A 19,884-nucleotide genomic window follows, 5' to 3' on the forward strand; every position below is an offset into this window, starting at 1 on the left:
CTCTAGTTACCTGATACTTAGAAAGTTCAACACTATGTAGAGGTTCAAGTCGAAAGGCACCTTTGCTTATGCACAACTGTATAGCACTTGCTCAATGTTTTAAAATATAAGTGGGGGATTGTTGGGGTATATATTTAAAAACATAGTTTTGTAATAATATGCCAAAGTTAGAGAGATAGTATGGTGGCATTGTTTTGAGCTCCCACACTATAGGCATGGGTTCAATTCCCACCCCACACAATTTCACTAGGGTATATACTATTTATACTATATATTATATTACATTAGTCCGGGAGCGGGGCCTTGGGAGGTCTGCTGATCCAGAAACAATTTTTTTGCTGTTTTTAACTTAAATTTTCAAAACGTATTAAGATAATTATATCATGATTAATTACAGCAAGGCCCCAAGGCCCCGCTCCGGGACTAATGTAATATAATATATAGTATAAATAGTATATACCCTAGTGAAATTGTGTGGGGTGGGGAATTGAACCCATGCCTATAGTGTGGGAGCTCAAAACAATGCCACCATACTATCTCTCTAACTTTGGCATATTATTACAAAACTATGTTTTTAAATATATACCCCAACACAAGCTAGAGTGTTGGAAGAATTTTTGGACTACAGGTATAATGTAGAAGAAGTAGTGGAAAATTAATTATACAACAGGCTCGAAACTTTAAAGTAATAGAGAAGCTACTAGGAAACTACTACGAAGGAGCCAAAGTCTACCTGCCAACCTGAATCATACCTATTTAGGGAGTCTATACTTTCACCAGCTCTACCCAAATAAGGAGATAGTAGCACATGGAAAAACTAGTGTGTTTGAAAACTGTGGATTTTCCTTGGGAAATTTGATGATGACTACCACTAAATGATATTGAATGAGTGGGTCTTGATATCTAAATTCGTGATGAAATAGTCTATGTGAAGATGGAGTGGAATTATTGAGAAATTGGTTCTTTTGCGAATGTCCTAGGTAGTTTCCGCATATGCGAGAGAAACTTCTGCTCATATAGGAGGTGTGTTTTGTTGGCACTGGGATTGGAAAAAGACGTCAATATATCAGAAGAATCAGAACCATCAAACCATTCAAAATTAAACATGTAACTTATGACGGTATAAGGTTCATTAACTGGGTTTAAATCTAATGATTCACTGGGTTCCAATCTAATTAACCAATACCATCACTCTCCAAGCTACAATGAAGGGGTTTGCGATCAAAGCTTTGATTATCTTATGTTGGTTGTTCCTCACATAGCAACAGAAGATGATGTAAGTATACCCCCCAACATGAGTGTCTCTCTTCAAGTTCGAACATAATTACATGCTGGGATAGATTCTAGATAAACAGGGGAAAGATCATCATCCCTGGTATCTATATTAAGTCTATCTGTATATAAAAACTTTAAGGTATAACTAGGCATTAAAGTGTTGGAGTTCCAGTCTTGATTCCGGACAGACTCCCTTGCTTCCTTTGCTAGTTTGTCAGCCACTCTATTACCCTTCCTAGAGATGAACAGAAAACCCAAAAAAATAGAATTTGGAGCTGTAGACAAGATAATTTTGTCTTAGTATTTCTTCATTCTGCCATTCGATTGTGCGGAGGCTTCCTTGAGCTTTTGAAAGGAGTCTTTTGCAGTTGCCTTCAATCGAAAAAAGTTACAAAGACATTTCTGTTGCCCACTCAGCATGCTAAAGCTTCGGCTTCTTCTGCACTGGTGGCTGTGAAGCATCCAGAGCAAGCCTTAAGAGCTGTTCCTGTACAGTGGCGACGAATTAGTTGGTAACCTGCTAACGAAGAAGCAGAAGACCATGAAGAGTGTACAATGATTTTCATGTTATGGTCTAAAGCTATGTTGTTAAAGGTGAGCTAGAAAACTGGTTCCGCATTCACTAAAATATTAAGAATGCTGATCAATAAAAGAAGGATCTATTTTCAGGCAAACTTGTTTTTCCACATACTGCAGTATCATGTCTATTAGATATATCAGAAGCATTTACGTGCAAAATGCTTAACAATGATTTAATAGAAATCTACCGAGGAATGACAGCGACATAAGGTATAGCTAATAGGCATCCAATGCCAGGCAATCTTCTTTTTCAACATGATGCAGTAATTAATCCCACCAAAAGAATATGAAGGTCACCCATCGCGTTTCTAGAGACTAGACCAGGTATGAAGACTTATTTATTACAAGCAAAGGTAACAAACCAAAATATGAACAGTGGGCACCTATCAACAGATGGTAAAGGGAAAGGGTCAGCTAAGCTTGTAACGTTCGCTAAAGGAAAATCAGCAACACCTGGTGCCATACACCTTTAGCCAGTGAGTACATTGGTAGGAAAAAAAAAGAACGTCACAGAACTAGGGGCAAAAAAAATGTTAGTAGCCTAGTAGGACAATACAACGAACCAAAAAGTAATGTTCATAGAAATCTCTCTCGTTTAAAGAGAGAGAGATGTAACAAAAGGAAAGTCCTCACCAGTTAATCTAGCTGAAAGAAGTACCTTAGTTCCTTTCTCTATGTCACATCCTATCCTTCTAAGATGATGTAGAGCATCCTTTATCCATCAGGACTGTCTCTCGAAAATGATGATCATCTATAAATAAGGAAATGCAGCTCTCCATGACAACGACTGGATTTATAGATGAAGCTTCCCGGTTGGCCAATTTCATGCTCCAATTACCTGTACATAGTAAGCTGGATAAGACTTTCTAATTGACAATTCCTTTTATAAATTGTGCATTACCCGGTCTAGAAATAAGTTAATAAGATAGGCCAAACAAAGAATTACATGAAGCTACTTTGCAATATTCATAACAGATACTTGCATCGAATTATAAATTTTCCTCTAAGGAACCAAAAAGTGTTGGTAGGAGTACGCTATAAGCCTGTAACGAACAAAAAAGTGATGTTCATAAAAGTCCTTTTCATGTGATAGAACAAAAAGCAAGTCCTCCACCAGTTTCTCTAGCTGAAAGATGTACCTTAATTCCTTTTTCGAAGTCACATCTTTGAAGGTATCCTTTCCAGATTGTGTCTCTAGTGTATTCTTTATCCTGGGACTATCTCCAGAGGAGTGACATTTTCAAAATGATGATCTACTAGCAAATAAGGAAGTGCAGCTCTCCATTAAGCTTCCCAGTTGGCCAATTTCATGCACCAAATTAAGCTGGATATGACTTTCTGATTGACAGTCCTTGAATAAATTGTGCTTTACCAAGTTTAGAAATAGGATAAAAAGATAGGCAGAACGAAAAATTATATTTAGGTACTAGCAACATTCATCACATTATAAAGACCAGATAGCAGAGTGATTTTGCTCAATTGTAATCATCAGTCTGAAAATGGTCCATGAGGAGTATAATTTTACATGCACCTATTATGCAACCCAAACCCTACTACACATTTGTTTTAGGTTTAGGGATTTTTATAGTCTCCATGGATGGATAGGATCAAATAGACATAATTCCACGGCTATGATAGATTCAAATCGGTTTTGGCCCGGTTTGGTAGGTTTATGGGTAAAAACCCTAATAAACCATCATCCACATTTTGGTTCTCCATGGCTAGTACAAAACTATTTTTCTGTGTATGTAGAAATCTTGATATATAAAAGAAGAAAGACTGAGAAAATTATAAGAATAAACTAGTAGGACTAATCCAACTGAGATTGATTCTTATCATTTAACAGAGGACTAATCAGATTCAGAATAAACTAACAACATTTACAGATGAAGTAGATTTACAAATACTACCATAATCAGATCTAAATACACCCTCAAAACTTAAACCAATTATTCAGATCTACATCTCAACAATTGTAACACGTCAATGGCGCAGATGCACATCACCTGAGAATTCGTGTTTGCGGGTATACAAACCAAAATCTCCTTTGTGTGAAGCGGAAACGTCACAACTTTCATCTGAGAAAAACCAAAACAACTTAGGAATCTCCTTTGTAACTTTAGTTTTGAGAGGAGCAATCATTGTGATAATTTTGAAAATCTGAGTCTCTCTTTTAGATCTCTATATTAAGTCTATATGTAAATAAAAACTTTAAGGTATAACATTAAAGTGTTGGAGTTCCAGTCTTGATTCCGGCCAGACTTCCTTGCTTCCTTTTTCTAGTTTGTCAGTCACTCTATTACCCTTCCTAGATATGAACAGAAAACCCAAAAAGGTAGATTTTGGAGATGTAGACAAGATAATTTTTGTCTTAGTATTTCTTCATTCTGCCATTTAAAATAGTGTTCTCAGTTTAACAAAATAACCTTTGTCCATCGGAGTTGCGAGTACTACGGCCTTGAAGACTGGAGCTAAAGGATGAACACCTAGCTTGCCGATGGTGTGCGCACCTGCAAATCGGATAATTGCACAAAGCTTTAGCTTAGGATCAGGTGAATTTTAATAGGTAAGTTAGGAAAAGCAAAATCAACTGATAGAGCAACCATGTCGGTCGGGTCGAGCCGAGTCCAACGTTTTGGAATTTGGTGATGAGTGTGTTTAAGTCTGAATTTGGGGCTGGAATGTTGTTGTTGGCATCTGTTTTCCTAGCAGTCAAGCTTTCCTTTCTACCCATCAGCACATCCCAACCCGGTCCACCGAACTGCCATTAAAGCACACGTTGTAAGCGTACAAACTGCACTGTTAAGATTTCAGTTATAGACATATAAAGCTCCGATAGACCGGCAAAAGAAAAGAAGAAGAAGAAGAAAGAAGCTAGATATAATTGTACGAGCACACATTAATTACCAGAACAACGGAGTCTCTTGCAGCAGTAGCAAGAATGTCAGCACAGGAAGCAGTCTAAGGACATATAGATTCAAGTTCAGATTTTATTGCATCAACCACTTCAAACCCTCTCAGAGAATTCAAGTTGGGTACTGCAGTCTTTTCTCCATCAAACCCAGTTGTATCATCCAACAACACAGAAGCATCGCAACCCTACAACGGCTAATGTAAAAAGCCAGTCATGATCAAGACAGACTACATATTCAGAGAAAGTAAATTTGCAAGATTACTGTTACAAATTTGCTCACATTAACAAAACAATCATGGAAATGGAGATGAAGAAGCGATGCAGCCATTCGTGGACCTTTGAATAAATGATTCTTTCAACTTCAGGGCAAGTATTGTAGTAGGCATTGATTTGGAGAGAAGAAGCACCACCATTATAAGACTGAAAAAGTAGTTATTAGATATGGAGCAAATGCGAGAAAAAACCCAAAGCAAAACAAAGAGAGATTAAACGTTGGAGGAAAAGAATGTATCACGCAGAACTAGGAGCAAAAATGTTAGTAGGAGTGCATACTATATCAAACCAAAAAGTCATGGTCATAAAAGTCCTCTCGAGTCCAAAGAGTAATGGAGCAAAAAGAAGTCTTTTGCTAGCTATAGATGAAGTGGAGCTACCCATGACAACTGATGGATTTTTATAGATGAAGCTTCCCAGTTCGCTAATTTCATGCTCCAAATACCTGTACATAATTAATAAGCTGGATAAGCTTCCCAGTTCACCAATTTAGTGGACATAATAAGCTGTTGGATAAGACTTTTTAATTGACATTACTTGGCCGAACCAAGTTAATAAGATAGACTTTTTAATTAACATGAGATAGGCAGAACCAAGAAATACACGAAACTACTTTGCAATATTCTTCACAGATACTTACATCCCAAAATAAGGACCAGATAAGCACAATAATTTTGCTCCATTGTAGATTTCAGTCCGAAAATGGTCCACGAGGAATCGCAAATATTTTTTTACATCTCATCGTTTTGAAGATATGAACTATTAAAAGTTGGAGGAACTGGAATGCTTCCTGAAATCACAAAAGCATATTAAATTAGCTTCTTTAAAGATATATTCAACAGACATATTCAGCTGGATAAGAAACAAACTAATGAACAATGGCCGAACAGTTGACGAAGCAAGCACCTCAATATTCAACTTGAATTATCACCGAATCAACAGCTCCACTGTAAAAAAAAAAAAACCTTATATTAGAAATCCATGGTGATTAACAGATTCAGGCAGATCACATGTTCGGGTAAACGAACAAGATGGCTTCCACTTCCACTCTTCCAACAAATGAAACTAGTATGCTAAGTTCAAAACACGAACAGGCTAACCTAATTATGTGATGTTTTTGAGAGGAGATATTATTATGCTATATGATTCAATCAACAAAACAAAACCATGTTGGTTTGTGCTTGATCTTCATTTTCTTGTGATTGCGGCGCAGCTGAAAAGAAAAGATCTGAATCTGAATATGATGCACTTCATTTAGGTTTAGGAACTTTTATACTTTCCATGGATGGATAGGATCAAATTAGACATAATTCCACGGCTTGATTGATTCGCATCGGCTATGGTCCGGTTATATGGGTAAAACCGCTCCGAACCGTGATCTTAAGGCCAAAGAACTGCTTCCTATTAGCTAGGACGCAAACAAAAGTGTCTTAAGACGGATGGAAGTTTTGGGTGAATGTCATTGTGAAGTTGTTTTTATTTTTTTTGATATTTGATGTGGGTGAACTCGACTTACACCAAATGAAGTCGTTAAAAAAATGCTAACGTTTGTTTTGAAGTTTGGCAATGCAAAGTTATGGAGTTCTAGAAACACCCCTTGATACTCTCTGCAGTGGATAATTTAAATTACAAAGGGTTCATCCTTTAAAAATCTCTAATCAGGTAATTAATACTCACCCCAACACCACAAGTTGACTGGTAAAAAGAAGTATCAATCAAGCCTGACACAAGAAGTATCAATCAAGATCCAAATGTTAGCATCATATGTTAGCTTTCCCAAGGTCTGTTTGAGCTCTAGTATACTTCACTAGAGCCTATACATGGTCCTTCAATACCTGCACCGTAACGCTGCTCTCCACTTTTGCACCCATACGAGTGTAATCATCAACACTATCAGTTGGCGTACTTTTGCATAAACATTTCATCACGACAACTAATTTCATATGCGGAGATGCCCTATAGTACCGGTTGTATCTGGACGTTGTTGCCATTCTGGATCAACTTCAAGCAATTTTCCTAACAATTTCTCGAATAAGTTTTCCCTCATGCCTAGACGTTGTTTGAATTCCCTTGAGGTATAGCCAGTTCCGGGCATAAAATAATCATTCATCATTTTGGCATCACGCCACACTCGATCACGCGTTATTACACTACGTGTCTGTACCTCCCTTGGTACAGGTTGTCTAATAATACGCAATCTTTCATCCAAACATAGTTGTGTAAACATTAGCAAAACTTTCTCTTCTTCATCACTAGAGGAATCCAAATAGATTCCATATTTAACTCTCATATAAGCATGCATTAGACTCATTATGAGCCTTTGCAAACAATATTAACATTATCAATTTCTGTATACCATACATAAATACAAATCAATCAATTTTCTACATTGCATATTCTAGTTTTCAAACATTTCATTCAACATAAAATCAAGAAACACAACAATTAATCATGGATTTTTCACTAAATATATGTTTTCATTACATTAGTGAATTGCATACTACATACCTAACCAACTTAATATCTACAATTTCATCAAAATCAAATTCAAAATCAAAATTAAAATCAATTGAAACCCTAACATTAGAATCACTCACCTTAGATGATTTTTTGGATGAAATTCGAAATTGAAGAATGGATTTGTTTCACCTTGGAGTAACGATCAAGCCCTTTTAATTCAAGCCATCGAATCCCAGTGAATCAATATGAAAATCCAAAAGGGGTAATAGGGGTTTGAAAGGGGTTTGATAGGATGAAAACCTAGAGAAGAAGAAGAAGTGGGAAACCCGACTTGGCTTCTGAGGACTTAACCCTATGATACAGCCACTGAGTGGCCATATTGGTCAGGACAATGAATTGACTAATACGGCTGCTGAGTATCCGTGTGGCACTGTTTATACGGCTACTGAGTAGCCGTTTCATGTAAGGAAGGGATGAGGCGCCTCCATAGCAAGCTTGCCTTCCATGTGTCATCCCTTCCCTACATTTGAGAGATAGGGAAGGGATAGCCAGCACCATAGTGCTAGCTCTTACAATAAATATAGATTGTGATATCGCAGATATTTTGATGAATCAAAATCCTATCATACGATCTAAAACTTAATACATGTATCTTCTAAAGGATAATGAGCAACAGAGCCAGTAATAAGCAAAGCCCGGCAAACACAACAAACAGCAAAGCCAACAGAACGAGCAACAAGCAAAGCACACTATCAGCGCAACAAAATAAGCAAATGCCAGCACTGCAATTATGCATTTCTCAAGGAAACAACTCATATGATAAACTGGCCATGATTGTACCAGAACAGAATATTCTTTGTGATCACTAACATTTTCATCAATTCTTTCCTTGTACAGACTGAAATGCCCAGTTGATTCCAGTTTTGCTCTATACATATGAACACCCTCCTTCACAGTACTTTCTTCTTCTTGTTGTTGATTTTTGTTTCGGTGAAGATATTTAAGGACTACACCATCAGAACCAACAAGATGAAGCTGACCAGCAGTGTTTAAACTTAAGATTACTGGTCTCCTCGGTGAACCTTCAAGCGCATCTGATATTACACTCTCTGAAGTTTCTGTATATATTGCCACTGCACCATTGATCTCCTGAATATCTACTTCCACCAGAGGTAAGATCAACTCCAGATCTTAAACTTTGGTAGCCGAGAATGGTATCAGTAGGGTGATCAAAACTTTGCTAAAGAATTTGAGATAAATTACCATATAACACAAAGTTTTCATTATCTAGCATCCTTGCATATGACACTGGTTCTTGCTCCTCACATTGCAGGTTGACATTCAGGAGTAAGAGGAGATGAAAAGGATTCAGGCGCAGAAGAGCTAGGATATGAAGATAATTCTACTGAACAATGGGAACCGAATCATTGTTCTAGCCCCACGCACTCCTTGGTGAGATCACATTTCAGCACATATGTCTCTTAATGTAAAATTTAGTGAGCTAAGACTCGCCTTAACTTGAATCTTAACTTAATCACACAGCCATTGATCGGAAGTGCTAATTTAGCCACAAGTTCTAGTAGGAGAATCTGTCTGGATCAACAGAAGAAGAAGAAGAAAAGTAACTCTCTACGTCTAAAGGTTTGTAATATCATCATCTGCATTATTAGTCAATTTCATTTCATCGTCTTTTTTTCTTCTGAATTTCTCTCTATTTGTGTAGAAGGTTGATAAGCGAATTGGCACCTCCACCAAAGAACGTACAACTCTATCAAATGATAAGGATCAAGATGTTCGATCTCTAGAGAACTTGAAGTTGAAACTGAGAAACGAAATCAATTTACTTAACAAAGAAAAGTCTGTAGTGGAAAGTGATGTCGGATCACTCACCAAAACAAGGAAGGAGTTGGAGACTGATCGTTGTAAGCTCATAGAAGAGAAGACTGTACTTAACAAGGAGAAGTTGAAACTCGAAAGAGAAATTGAATCACTCAATAGAAAGAAGACTAAATTGGGTACTGATACTGACTTACTCAATACGGAGAAGGAAATATTGCAATGTGATTTTGATATTCTTCGCAAGGTGAAGACTAGAGTGGAAAGTGATGTCGTATTACTCAGTAGAGAGAAGTCTGAAATGGAAACTGGTGTTGAGTTTCTAAAAGCTGAGAAGAATGAACTGAATAGAGACAAGATTTTACTCGGAAATGATATCGAACTACTCAGCAAGGATAACCCGTTGAAAATTTGATTTTAATAACCCGTTGAAAATTACAGAAATTCTTCTCTAGTTACTTTAAACATTTTCCAATCACAATAACAATCTTTAACCTTGTTCTCGGATAATCTTTAATCAATCTTCAATCATTTCCTGTTTCTAGCGTCATTATGTAGTTGCAGGAAATCCCACAATTACACCCGATGATATTTCATAATAATCCCCACAAAATTTAAGAACAATCACCCAATTTTTATTAATTTCTCTTATGGATCTTACAAAAATGATAAGAGTACAAAGAAATAAGAATAATACTAGAGTTTTTCGCTCTTATTTACTTTCTTCCCACTCTAAAAAGATCTCCCCCTCTCTCAAGTCTGCTTGGTCCTATATATAGGGTATTACATAGTGGATGACAGCTAAACCAACCTTTATTTTCGGATCTGGCTTGCGTCATTCTCGCAAGCTTACAAGATTTTCTTCGCAGGTGCTCTTCGATCTCGCAAGATTTTCACACTTTCCTCGTGATTAGGCTGTCGACACTTGCTATGTCATTCTCTGAATATTCTACGATAATCTTCGCAAACACTTGTTGGATAATATCGCAAGTTAGCCAAGTACTACTCTCTTTTTGAAGTCAAGTCTGTTTGCTACTTTTCTAAGATGAATTTATCAAATAGTCTGCAAATTTGGTTGATAATATCGCAAGTTTTAAATCAAATAGAACCACTTGACTGTATTAGCTGAGTTGTTTCATTTTTTTCTTCTTCTTCTGGTTTCTTCCTCATCTTAAGTTAATTCGTTTCTTTTTCAGTCTCCGGAGACTAAATTGTTTGCAACAGGCTACTCATCTTCTTGTCTCAGTACCTCCTATTGTTGGTATCGGTGACCCAGTAAGTTTAAGAAATTATGTTAGGGAACTGTGCACTTTCTGTTGGTATTACACCTCTGTATTAATCTCCTATCTCATTACTTATGCTATCTCTTTTATGTCTGCGTATTTTCGTACAGGTGCTTTATCATTATGGTAACCTTCTGAAAAGTAAGCTAAGTGGTGGGGAACTTCAATGGATATGTTACTTATCATCAACAAGTAAGCTCTTCTTAAAAAACTTGTTTACGTTATATTAAGACTTCTATTGATGCCACCGTCTTAAGAATATTCGTTCATGTTGAGCTTGTGAAAATGTCATCTTAATGTGTATTCCAGGTGTTTATGGAGATTGTGGTGGAGCATGGGTTGATGAGGAGTAAGCATTGTATCTAAACCAAGTGCACTTTTGGCATGTTTATTAAATTCGTAGAAGCTCAGATCAATGTCACTAAAACAAAATCGAAATGCTTCTAGTGGCAGTTATCCTGCGAACCCTACAAGCGACTCCGTTAAAGCAAGATTGGCTGCAGAGGAAGGCTGAGCATTGAGGATGATCTGGGAGTGTCGGTTCAAGTATTATGACTTGGAGAGATTTATGTACCAGGAAGAAGGTGTGTGCCACAATTTCCTACCCGCTCATAAAATTCTGCTAAAATTTCCGACTTTTTGTTGATTCTCTTGCATTGTCGTGGACACTTCAATCTCAGAGGTTGAGGGAAGGAAAGCATTACATGTCCAGAGTCCATGTTGCAGACACTTATCAAGCAATTAAAGCCAGTATTGAGATTCCATCATCCAGGTATACATCATTGTAAAAATGGATTCATTTTTTCGTGTGTTTCATCTTCTTGTCTAAAATATTTTTTGTTATGAGATGCAAGTCATTACTTTTCACTTTCAATCGAGTAGTCTTTTTTTCTTATATGCTTTTCTTTATCAATGTTCATTCTCTTATATGATATTCTTGTTCTTACTAGTCTACAAATTGAAGATGGTTCTTGTATTACCTTGGTACATATATAAGCAAGATTATCTAAATCCACAGAATGTTGAATTGCCGATCACTGTTGGTTTTTGTAGGAGAATATACAATGTTGTCGATGATCTCCCAGCTCCACAAGCTGAAGTATTTTCTTTTGCACGGGATTTGGTAGAGAAAAGGTGGTCTGGGAAGTTTGAGCTTTGCCCTTCTAACAATATTCCTGGTTATAACACCCTCAGGATCTCAAAAGCAACAATCGGCAGGGGCAAGAAAAGGGTCTTAAATGATCGTATCAAGAAAGAATTAGAAGTGAAAACTTCTCCATCCTTCATACAAGTCTTGACTGGCAGAAATCATCAACGTAATGGATTCCCCATCTTAGTGGCAGTAGTGTTAGGCACTTGAGGCTGCTTCTGTTAAACCTTTGTATGATGGGCATTTGGTTTACTATATGTAAGATGGGCATTTGCCTTCTGAACTCATCCGGATCAAGTGGGTTTTGTGAACATATTGACATGCTTTCAAGGTTATCAGTAGGGAGACTACCCATTATAACTACTTTAGCTGATGTGCAAGTGATAATTTGAGAGAGAGTTGGTGTTGAGAATCTCTAAAGATTTGAATAGAAGAAATTTATTTTACATTATCAACTTAATTCAATTTTGTTTTACAATTATAGAATTATGCTAAAATTTGTTTGAATATCTCTTTTATAAAAAAAAATCCTTTACGAATCTGAATCCGTGCAATCATGTAGTGGTTTCGATTCATCAAGTTCTTCGACCGGTCCTCCTACCGTGGCAACGGTTGTACTAGTTAAAGGTGATTGTGCAGGTCAGGATGGACAAGGAACGTTGAAGCCATTGATAATCTCATAACAATATTAAATGGTTATTTTGACTTTGTTTTTGTATCAACAAATTAAACTCATTAATGAGAAGATTTTAAATTAAAAATGAGCTCAGAGCTGAAATTTTCACAAACAGGTAAGAGAACTTTAATTGAATTTCAAAATTTTAGATACTTTAAACCGAAATGGGTATATAAAAAATGTGCCTGCAGTAGAAGTAGGTGGAGGATTAAATTTCAGTCGTAAGTAATTCCAATATTTCAGTTATGATTTGTGGGTGGTGATGGTGATTGTGTTCATCTTCAATTTCAAGGAGAATTTCGGATAGGAGGAGGCAAAAGAAGATTACATTTCACTGTAAATTCTTCGAAGGTTAAAAGGAGAACTGAGACTACGATTCAACAGTAATTGAAGAAGGTGGAGGAGTATTGATTTGGTTTTTCAGATTTGATTTCATGTGAAGTTGGTGAAGATTGAAGAGAATTTCAAAGAGAAAGAGGAGGATGGTGGTGGTGGATCTTTGGTGGTTGGTTTTCTTAAAATTGAATCTCAGTGTGAAAACACGGAAGAAGAAAGATGAGTTCAAATCATTATACGTGAGGGTATATGTTGGACTTTATACCAATCTTCTCCAACTTCTCTTACAATCCTTCTTGCGATCGTTTCCATATTATGACCAATTGTCAATTTCTTTAGTGTATTGATGAACCTCAAACCTTCGGGAAGCATACTCAATTCATATAATTCACCTAAGTACAACTCCTTAAGACATGGCATCCCACCTTGATCAATTGTCCACTCCTTTAGTTGATGCATATACCAAAAGCTTAAAACTTGGAGTTGAGGAAATCCTTTTGCAGAGCATGCTATTTCCTCCCCTTCAAATGCATAATATGACAACTCTAATAACTTAAGATTGGGAAGATGTTGAAGAGTTTCCATCGGGTCTTTCTCCAGCCTGCTCCCACTCAATGTTAACTTGCTGAGATTTGGTGGGTATTTCTGGAGGTTAAGACCACCATCAAGTCTACCATCCAACAGAAGCCGGTGAAGATTATTGCAACAAGAAAGTGGATCAAATATTTTGTTGTCAAAATTATCCTCATTTGATATTTCCAAAACTCTAATGGGGTTCTCATCAATCGATGAAGATGAGGAACTCTTCATGTTAGAAATCTCATGAATAAGAACATCAACTTGCGATCGCGAGATATCACATATGGACAAATTTTGGAGTTTCGACAAATTTCCGAAACAACCCTTTCTTATCCATTTCCCAGCTTCAACACCAACCAGAGTTTGGAGGTTTATCAAATTTTCAATATGAAGATTTCCGCTGATTTTACATCCATATTCTGCCTCTAGATGTCCTAATTGTACTAAATTTTCCATCGTCTCAGGTAAGGCTATCGTCTCAGGTGATATTCCTCCATATAGCTTTAGGGTTTGTAAATTTCGTAAATTTCCTATGGACGATGGAATTTTATTTTGAAAAACTAAACCCCGTATTCCTAAATACCTCAAGTGAATTAATTGAAAAACTATTTCAATTTCTTTTTTGTGTAGATCTACACCTCCAAGATCTAAGACTCGTAGCAGTTTCATGTGTTGGTACTTGATTAATGGCACTATAGGATTGAAAAATGAGGTCTGGACGAGAAGAGTACGAAGTGCAGAAGCTGAATTATTGAAATCAAAGTCGACGCTAAACCTCGGTTCATCATTAAGATTGATAGCATACCTCCGTAATCTTCTACTAGAATAATTTAATGTTGTGCCATCAATGCGGTGACTGTAAATATCAAGGAAGTTCAACTCCTTCCCTTTAGATAAACAAAGATCTCGCATCAGATCATGCATCCGACATGTTTTGCCTTCCCCTGGAGTAGTATCTTTATCGGCTTGAATCATACACCTTTGGATCAACTCACCATAATATTGGCGTTTCCCTTCTTCCTCCAGTGTCACTTGTGCATCTTCTTTTGTATTTGGTATGAATCCCTCGGCGATCCACAGTCGGATCAATTTCTTTCTCGGAATTGCATAATCTTCTGGAAAAAGACCTAAATAGAGAAAGCATGGCTTCAAGTGAACTGGGAGATCATTGTAACTTAATGCGAGGATACCCATCACACCTCCATTAATGTTTGAGGCTACGTCTCCGTGTACATATCTCCAATCCTTGATATCTTCCCTCTTTGTTGCAAGTATCCCTCCAAGAGCACATATTGCCAAGGGCAGACCACCACATTTACGCACCATATCCCTTCCTAACTTCTCCAGATCCGCAGGGTAGGAATTAGTGTCTCTCGTAGCCTTTGGAAATGCTTTTTTACAAAGTAATTCCCAACTCTCTTCCTCGTTTAAAAGTTCAGGTTCGAGTTGAAGGCTCCATGGATCTGCTTGTGAAGCAACCTCTTTGTTTCGAGTGGTTAGCAATATTTTACTTCCTCGCTTCCCTTTCGGAAAGGCAGGAATTAGCATACTCCAGTCTTGGAAGCTCCACAAGTCATCCACGACAATGAAGTACTGCTTATCTTGGAGGTAGTCGGACAGCTTTTCAACAAGATTCCTATCGCTCGACGTGCTCAACTCAGTCGCATTTGGATTCATGAACTTTTTTATAATTTCTAATAAGACATCTCTCATGTTAAGCTGTTGAGATATAGAACACCAAGCGCGACAATCGAAGTGACGCATAACATCATCATGTTTGTATATCTTCTTGGCTAAAGTGGTTTTGCCAAGACCTCCAACGCCAACGATAGATACCACGCAAAGCCGTTCTTCATCTTTCGATAATTCAGTCAGCAACGTCTTCGTGTGTTCCTCCAAACCAGTAACGTCTTCATCCTGCACATGTGGATAGTAATTTCTCAATGGAGCTATAGAACTTGAAGGTTTGTCGTCTGGTAATTCTTTTATTCCGTACGTAACCGTACTAGCAGAGATAGCTTTGAGTTTAGCCTGGATAGCTTGGATCTCCTCCCCGACCCTATGGAGATGTCTCAAATTCTTGACCATCAAACCCTTCTTCTTAATCAAACTTAGAACTCCTCCTCCAGATTTATGGGTTGCGCCAATTTTAAGCATAAAAGTGTCAACAACATCCTCGGAATCGTAAGCGACATTCCTGATATCGGCTACCCAATTGCGAACACGCTCGTCTCCTTGTTGCTTTGCATCCGCATCTTTTAAGAAGCACTGCATCCTTCTTAGTTCATCACGCAACTCTTTGACCTGGTTTCGCACATCTAGTAAGAAAAATGTTTCATTAATAAGTGCATCACCTAATTTCTCCACGGCAAATGAAACCACGGCGTCCACCATTTTTTGAATTCAGTCAGAGAAGTTAAAGAACTCAGATATGAAGATGAAGAAAGAGAAGTAGTTTGAGAGAAGTAGTTTGAGTAAGTATTGAAGTTCAACAACTAAGATTAGTAAATGTGGACGATATGAAAAGTTGCTGGCAATAATTCAATGGACCGAAGTACTCGACAAGAGTCAATAATTCAGACAAACTAACAAGTGGGTTTACTGATGGCTGGTACATGTGCTCTTTCAATGGACCGAAGAGTCAAGATACAAGACAAGAGCTAATAATTCATACTCATAATTCACCTTTCATGATGAGTCCAGCTCCTGCCGATTTGGTATATACACATAGATCCGTCCTCGGATGCAACCTATCCTAAGAGCGTCCACAATGGACGACTAAACCCAAATATTTGGGCCAAATACATGACACAGTGGAAGAGATTAAAGATCAAAAAACGAGACTAAAACTAAATTCCAGACTATATTTGGTCTGGGACCAAGACCAAAACCAAATTTGGTCGAGCGGAGATTAAAAATTCGTCTGAAATGGGGCGTAGATATAATAACCGTTTGGAGTGGGGTGTAAGTATAAAATGCGCCTGATGGTGAGGCGAAGATTATAGTTACTAGGCTTGTCAATGGAAGAATATCCGTCGGATATTTAGAAATCCGATATCCGACATGTTAAGCACTACCGGATATTCGATATCCGATAATATCCTATAGGATATCAAAATCAGATATCGATTCCGATAAATATCCGATAGTATCCGTTTATAACAAAAAAGTTTAAAAACCCTTGTAAAACATTTTCATAATTGACACTTATGAGATATTTATCCGACAATATCCGATACTAGACTCGAAATTAGGATAAATTATAAATAAGTTCCTATACTATCGGATATTAACATTTCGGATGGGGTTTAATCCGTTTCCGATATGTTAAGGAAGAAATATCCGATAAAATATCCGATCCGATATCCGATATCCGATAAAACGGATAAAATCCTATAGGATCTCGAATACTCGGAAACGGATACCGGATATCGGACAAATATTGACAGGCCTAATAGTTAGGTTTGAATTAAAAGAAAAAAAAAAAAGTATAAAATGGGGCGCACACCAAAAGTCCGCCCGATGAAAGTTTAAAATGGGGCACACTTTTAAAGTCTTCCTGATGAAAGTTTAAATGGGGCGCACACCAAAAGTCCGCCTGATGAAATTTTAATCGTGCACCGTTGCGTGGCAACACGGACTAAACCTAAAATTTGGTTTTTTTTTTTGGTCTTTGATCTTTGGTTTTGATCGTACCACTGCAGTTGCTCTAACATACTATTACCCACAAAAAAAATTACTACTATATAGTACTAGAAAAAGTATAATTGAGTTAGTAGTTAATTTTTAGTTAAAAAGAATAAAGTGAATAATTCAATGGACTACTATATAGTCCCAGAGAAAAAATCTACAGACTTAAAGGCCTAGACATTGAACGGTGAGGAAATCCTTGCTTCCTATTAGTTGAAATAGACCTTTTTTGGGTTTTGTGAAACCAACATTTTGGTGAGGACACTAGGAATTACGTAACATCATTTATGTGAGGACATTTGGCAACATGTAATTGGATTAAAATTTTGGAAATCGAGTACTTATCATATTAGGACTCTTTTTTTCCAAATTAACGTATAAAAGGAAAAAAAATCCAAATATTTCACACATATTCTTTACGAAAATAAAAGGAATAAATAAATAAAATCGACACATATTTAATGTATTTGCCTCCCAACAACAAATAAGAAATACATCGCCACGGGGAGGGAAGAAGCCCCGCGCACACCATATAAAAAATATATCACCAGGGGACGGGGCAAAGGACCAAATAAAAATTGGTTCGCCACAGAGGGGGCATATTAAATTAAAAATACATTGTCACGGAGCGGGGCTACCCCCCACACCCCCACACACACCAAGTCAAAAATGCATGGCCCACCTTTTTTCAAAATTAACATATAGGGAAAAAATATCAACATATTCTCTACAAAAATAAAAGGAATAAATAAATAAAATCTACACATATTTAATGTATTTACCCCGCCACAACAAATAAAAAATACATTGCCACAAGGCGAGGAAAAGCCCCTCGCACACCAAATAAAAAATGTATCGCCACAGGGCAGGGTAAAGCCCCGTGTATACCAAATAAACAATGGCTCGCCACGGGACGGGCACACTAAATATAAAAAAACATTGCCACGAGGCGGAGCGAAATACCGCGCACACCAAATAAAAAATACATGGCCACGGACCCCGCGCAAACCAAATCAAAAAAATGACCATGGGATGGGGAAAGACCCGGGCACACCAAGTTAAAAAAAAAAGATATAGTCCCACAGGGCACAAATCTAGTATAATTGAGTTAGTAGTTAATTTTTAGTTAAAGAACATAATCCTAGAAAAAGTATGGTTGAGTTAGTAGTTAATTTTTAGTTAAGAAATAAAGTAAAAAATTAAAAGCTATCAAATATAACATTTCATCTATTTACTTTCGTTTATTGAAAAGTGATAGAAAATGTGCCTTCATCTTTATGCACCAAAAATATCATAGTTTTCGATGGAAAACATCGGCACTAGGGCTGTCGATGGGTACTCGAATACCCGAAACCGAGTGATACGGGTCTAATTCCGGGTCCAAAAACTCTACCCTTTAGTGCAGTCGGGCAGAACCGAATAGATATCCGGATCCGACATGTCGGGTACCCGCGGGTAATCGGGTATCTAGTAAAAAGATAAATTAGTAATAACCACGGAGATATTAGGTCATATAAAAGATAAGGACTGAGTTTTCCCTAAATCTAGCACAACTTCATCTCTTAAATTACTTTCTCCGCCCACAGCTGAAATCTACTTCTTCCCACAAAATCGTTTCTTCATGAGATTCATTCATCGATAGTCTATCAAATAGATCGTGACTCACGGAGAGAGTCTATGGCAAGAAGAAAGGTTATTACTAATTCTATGTTAAATTTCACATATTTCAAATTGATCATTCTAATTTTTTGGTTTGGTAGATTCTGTCTCATAGTGTTAAAAGATTGGTCGAATTAGTCGATATCGTATTTCGTATTTTGAAAAATTACGGTTTAATTAAACTTGTTTCTGGTTTGTTGTCGTACAGGTTAGAGTTAACTTGTGTTCTTGAAATCAATGTTGGCTGCTTCCGCGCTAAAATTTAGTGCAATTGGTTTGATTGTCTGTGTAGTGGTACGATAAACTTAACTTAAATCTTTGTTTGAAGTTTTGGTATAGAATCTATAGATCTTAATGGCTTGTGTTAAATCAGGACTAAATTATGTATAGAAATGTTAAGACTTTGAAATCATATTTAATCATCCTTTAGACTTTCGTGTGTGTGCTTATATAAATGATATATTACTGTGACATCGAGTGCTTGTTATTTTATATTTCTATAGTATTAGCACCCTCTCTAAGTTGTTGCTTTTTCATTGCAGAACCAATATTCCAAAACAAACAGGAAGTGTAGCTGTTGGAGGAAAATGCAAGACATTATTGTAAACCGAAGTGGACGCCCAATTGAATTAAATGGACTTCGGACCCGATGGAGTTTTATTTTAGGGGAAATTAGGCTCAGGCCCAACCCATGGATAACCCATAATATGAGGCCCTTAATTAAAAAAAGTTTAAATCTAGGCCCCGAGTTTTTAAAAGACCTTGATACCCTTATGCATATTGTCAAGCCCATAATTAAATAAAATTTAAATCTAGGCCCAAAATTATTAAATCTAGGCCCGAAATTATTAAAATACAGTGCGAAGGTGTAAACAGAAGTTACACATGCATATGGTATGTGTAACCAGAAGTTACACATCCTTATGATATGTGTAATGCAAAGTTACACTTGTATATATATGCAAATAAATAGACATCAAAAAAAAAAACACAAAAAAAAATATTATTACTTTAATATTCATTTACAATAATTTCTTAGCATGTGTAACTAGAAGTTACACACGCATCTGTTTAGTGTAATTGAGAGTTACATATGTGTCTATCTAGTGTAACTGAGAGTTACACATGCATCTGACTTGTGTATTCAACGTCAACTCCAGTTCCAGCGAGACCA

General features: G+C 37.0%; 1 protein-coding gene, 3 long non-coding RNA genes and 1 pseudogene across 6 annotated transcripts; 2 read left to right on the forward strand and 3 right to left on the reverse strand.

Moving 5' to 3' along the window:
- Positions 1-1,084: 1,084 nt before the first annotated feature.
- On the reverse strand, positions 1,085-3,065 carry LOC113328443. Its single transcript, XR_003349414.1, has 3 exons — positions 2,994-3,065; positions 2,513-2,692; positions 1,085-1,762 (listed from the first exon to the last, which is right to left on the reverse strand). It is a non-coding gene; the product is annotated as an uncharacterized LOC113328443 (long non-coding RNA).
- Positions 3,066-3,183: 118 nt separating this feature from the next.
- On the reverse strand, positions 3,184-5,981 carry LOC113328442. 3 transcript variants are annotated; one of them, XR_003349412.1, is made up of 8 exons: positions 5,948-5,981; positions 5,682-5,831; positions 5,321-5,486; positions 5,049-5,188; positions 4,762-4,962; positions 4,458-4,615; positions 4,281-4,364; positions 3,184-3,932 (listed from the first exon to the last, which is right to left on the reverse strand). It is a non-coding gene; the product is annotated as an uncharacterized LOC113328442 (long non-coding RNA). The 3 variants fall into 3 exon arrangements; XR_003349413.1 differs by having other exon boundaries at positions 3,184-4,364; positions 4,762-4,953; XR_003349411.1 differs by having other exon boundaries at positions 3,184-4,364.
- A 2,994-nt stretch (positions 5,982-8,975) lies between these two features.
- Positions 8,976-12,101, forward strand: LOC113328310 (annotated as a pseudogene).
- A 906-nt stretch (positions 12,102-13,007) lies between these two features.
- Positions 13,008-15,755, reverse strand: LOC113328311 (putative disease resistance protein At1g50180). Its single transcript, XM_026575424.1, has one exon. It carries the CDS (start codon positions 15,753-15,755, stop codon positions 13,008-13,010), a length of 2,748 nt encoding a protein of 915 aa, XP_026431209.1.
- Positions 15,756-18,634: 2,879 nt separating this feature from the next.
- On the forward strand, positions 18,635-19,372 carry LOC113328188. Its single transcript, XR_003349292.1, has 3 exons — positions 18,635-18,743; positions 18,919-19,004; positions 19,253-19,372. It is a non-coding gene; the product is annotated as an uncharacterized LOC113328188 (long non-coding RNA).
- Positions 19,373-19,884: the final 512 nt, after the last annotated feature.

Source organism: Papaver somniferum, unplaced genomic scaffold (genome assembly GCF_003573695.1).
Source record: "Papaver somniferum cultivar HN1 unplaced genomic scaffold, ASM357369v1 unplaced-scaffold_107, whole genome shotgun sequence".
In the NCBI taxonomy this organism is placed as follows: Eukaryota; Viridiplantae; Streptophyta; class Magnoliopsida; order Ranunculales; family Papaveraceae; genus Papaver; species Papaver somniferum.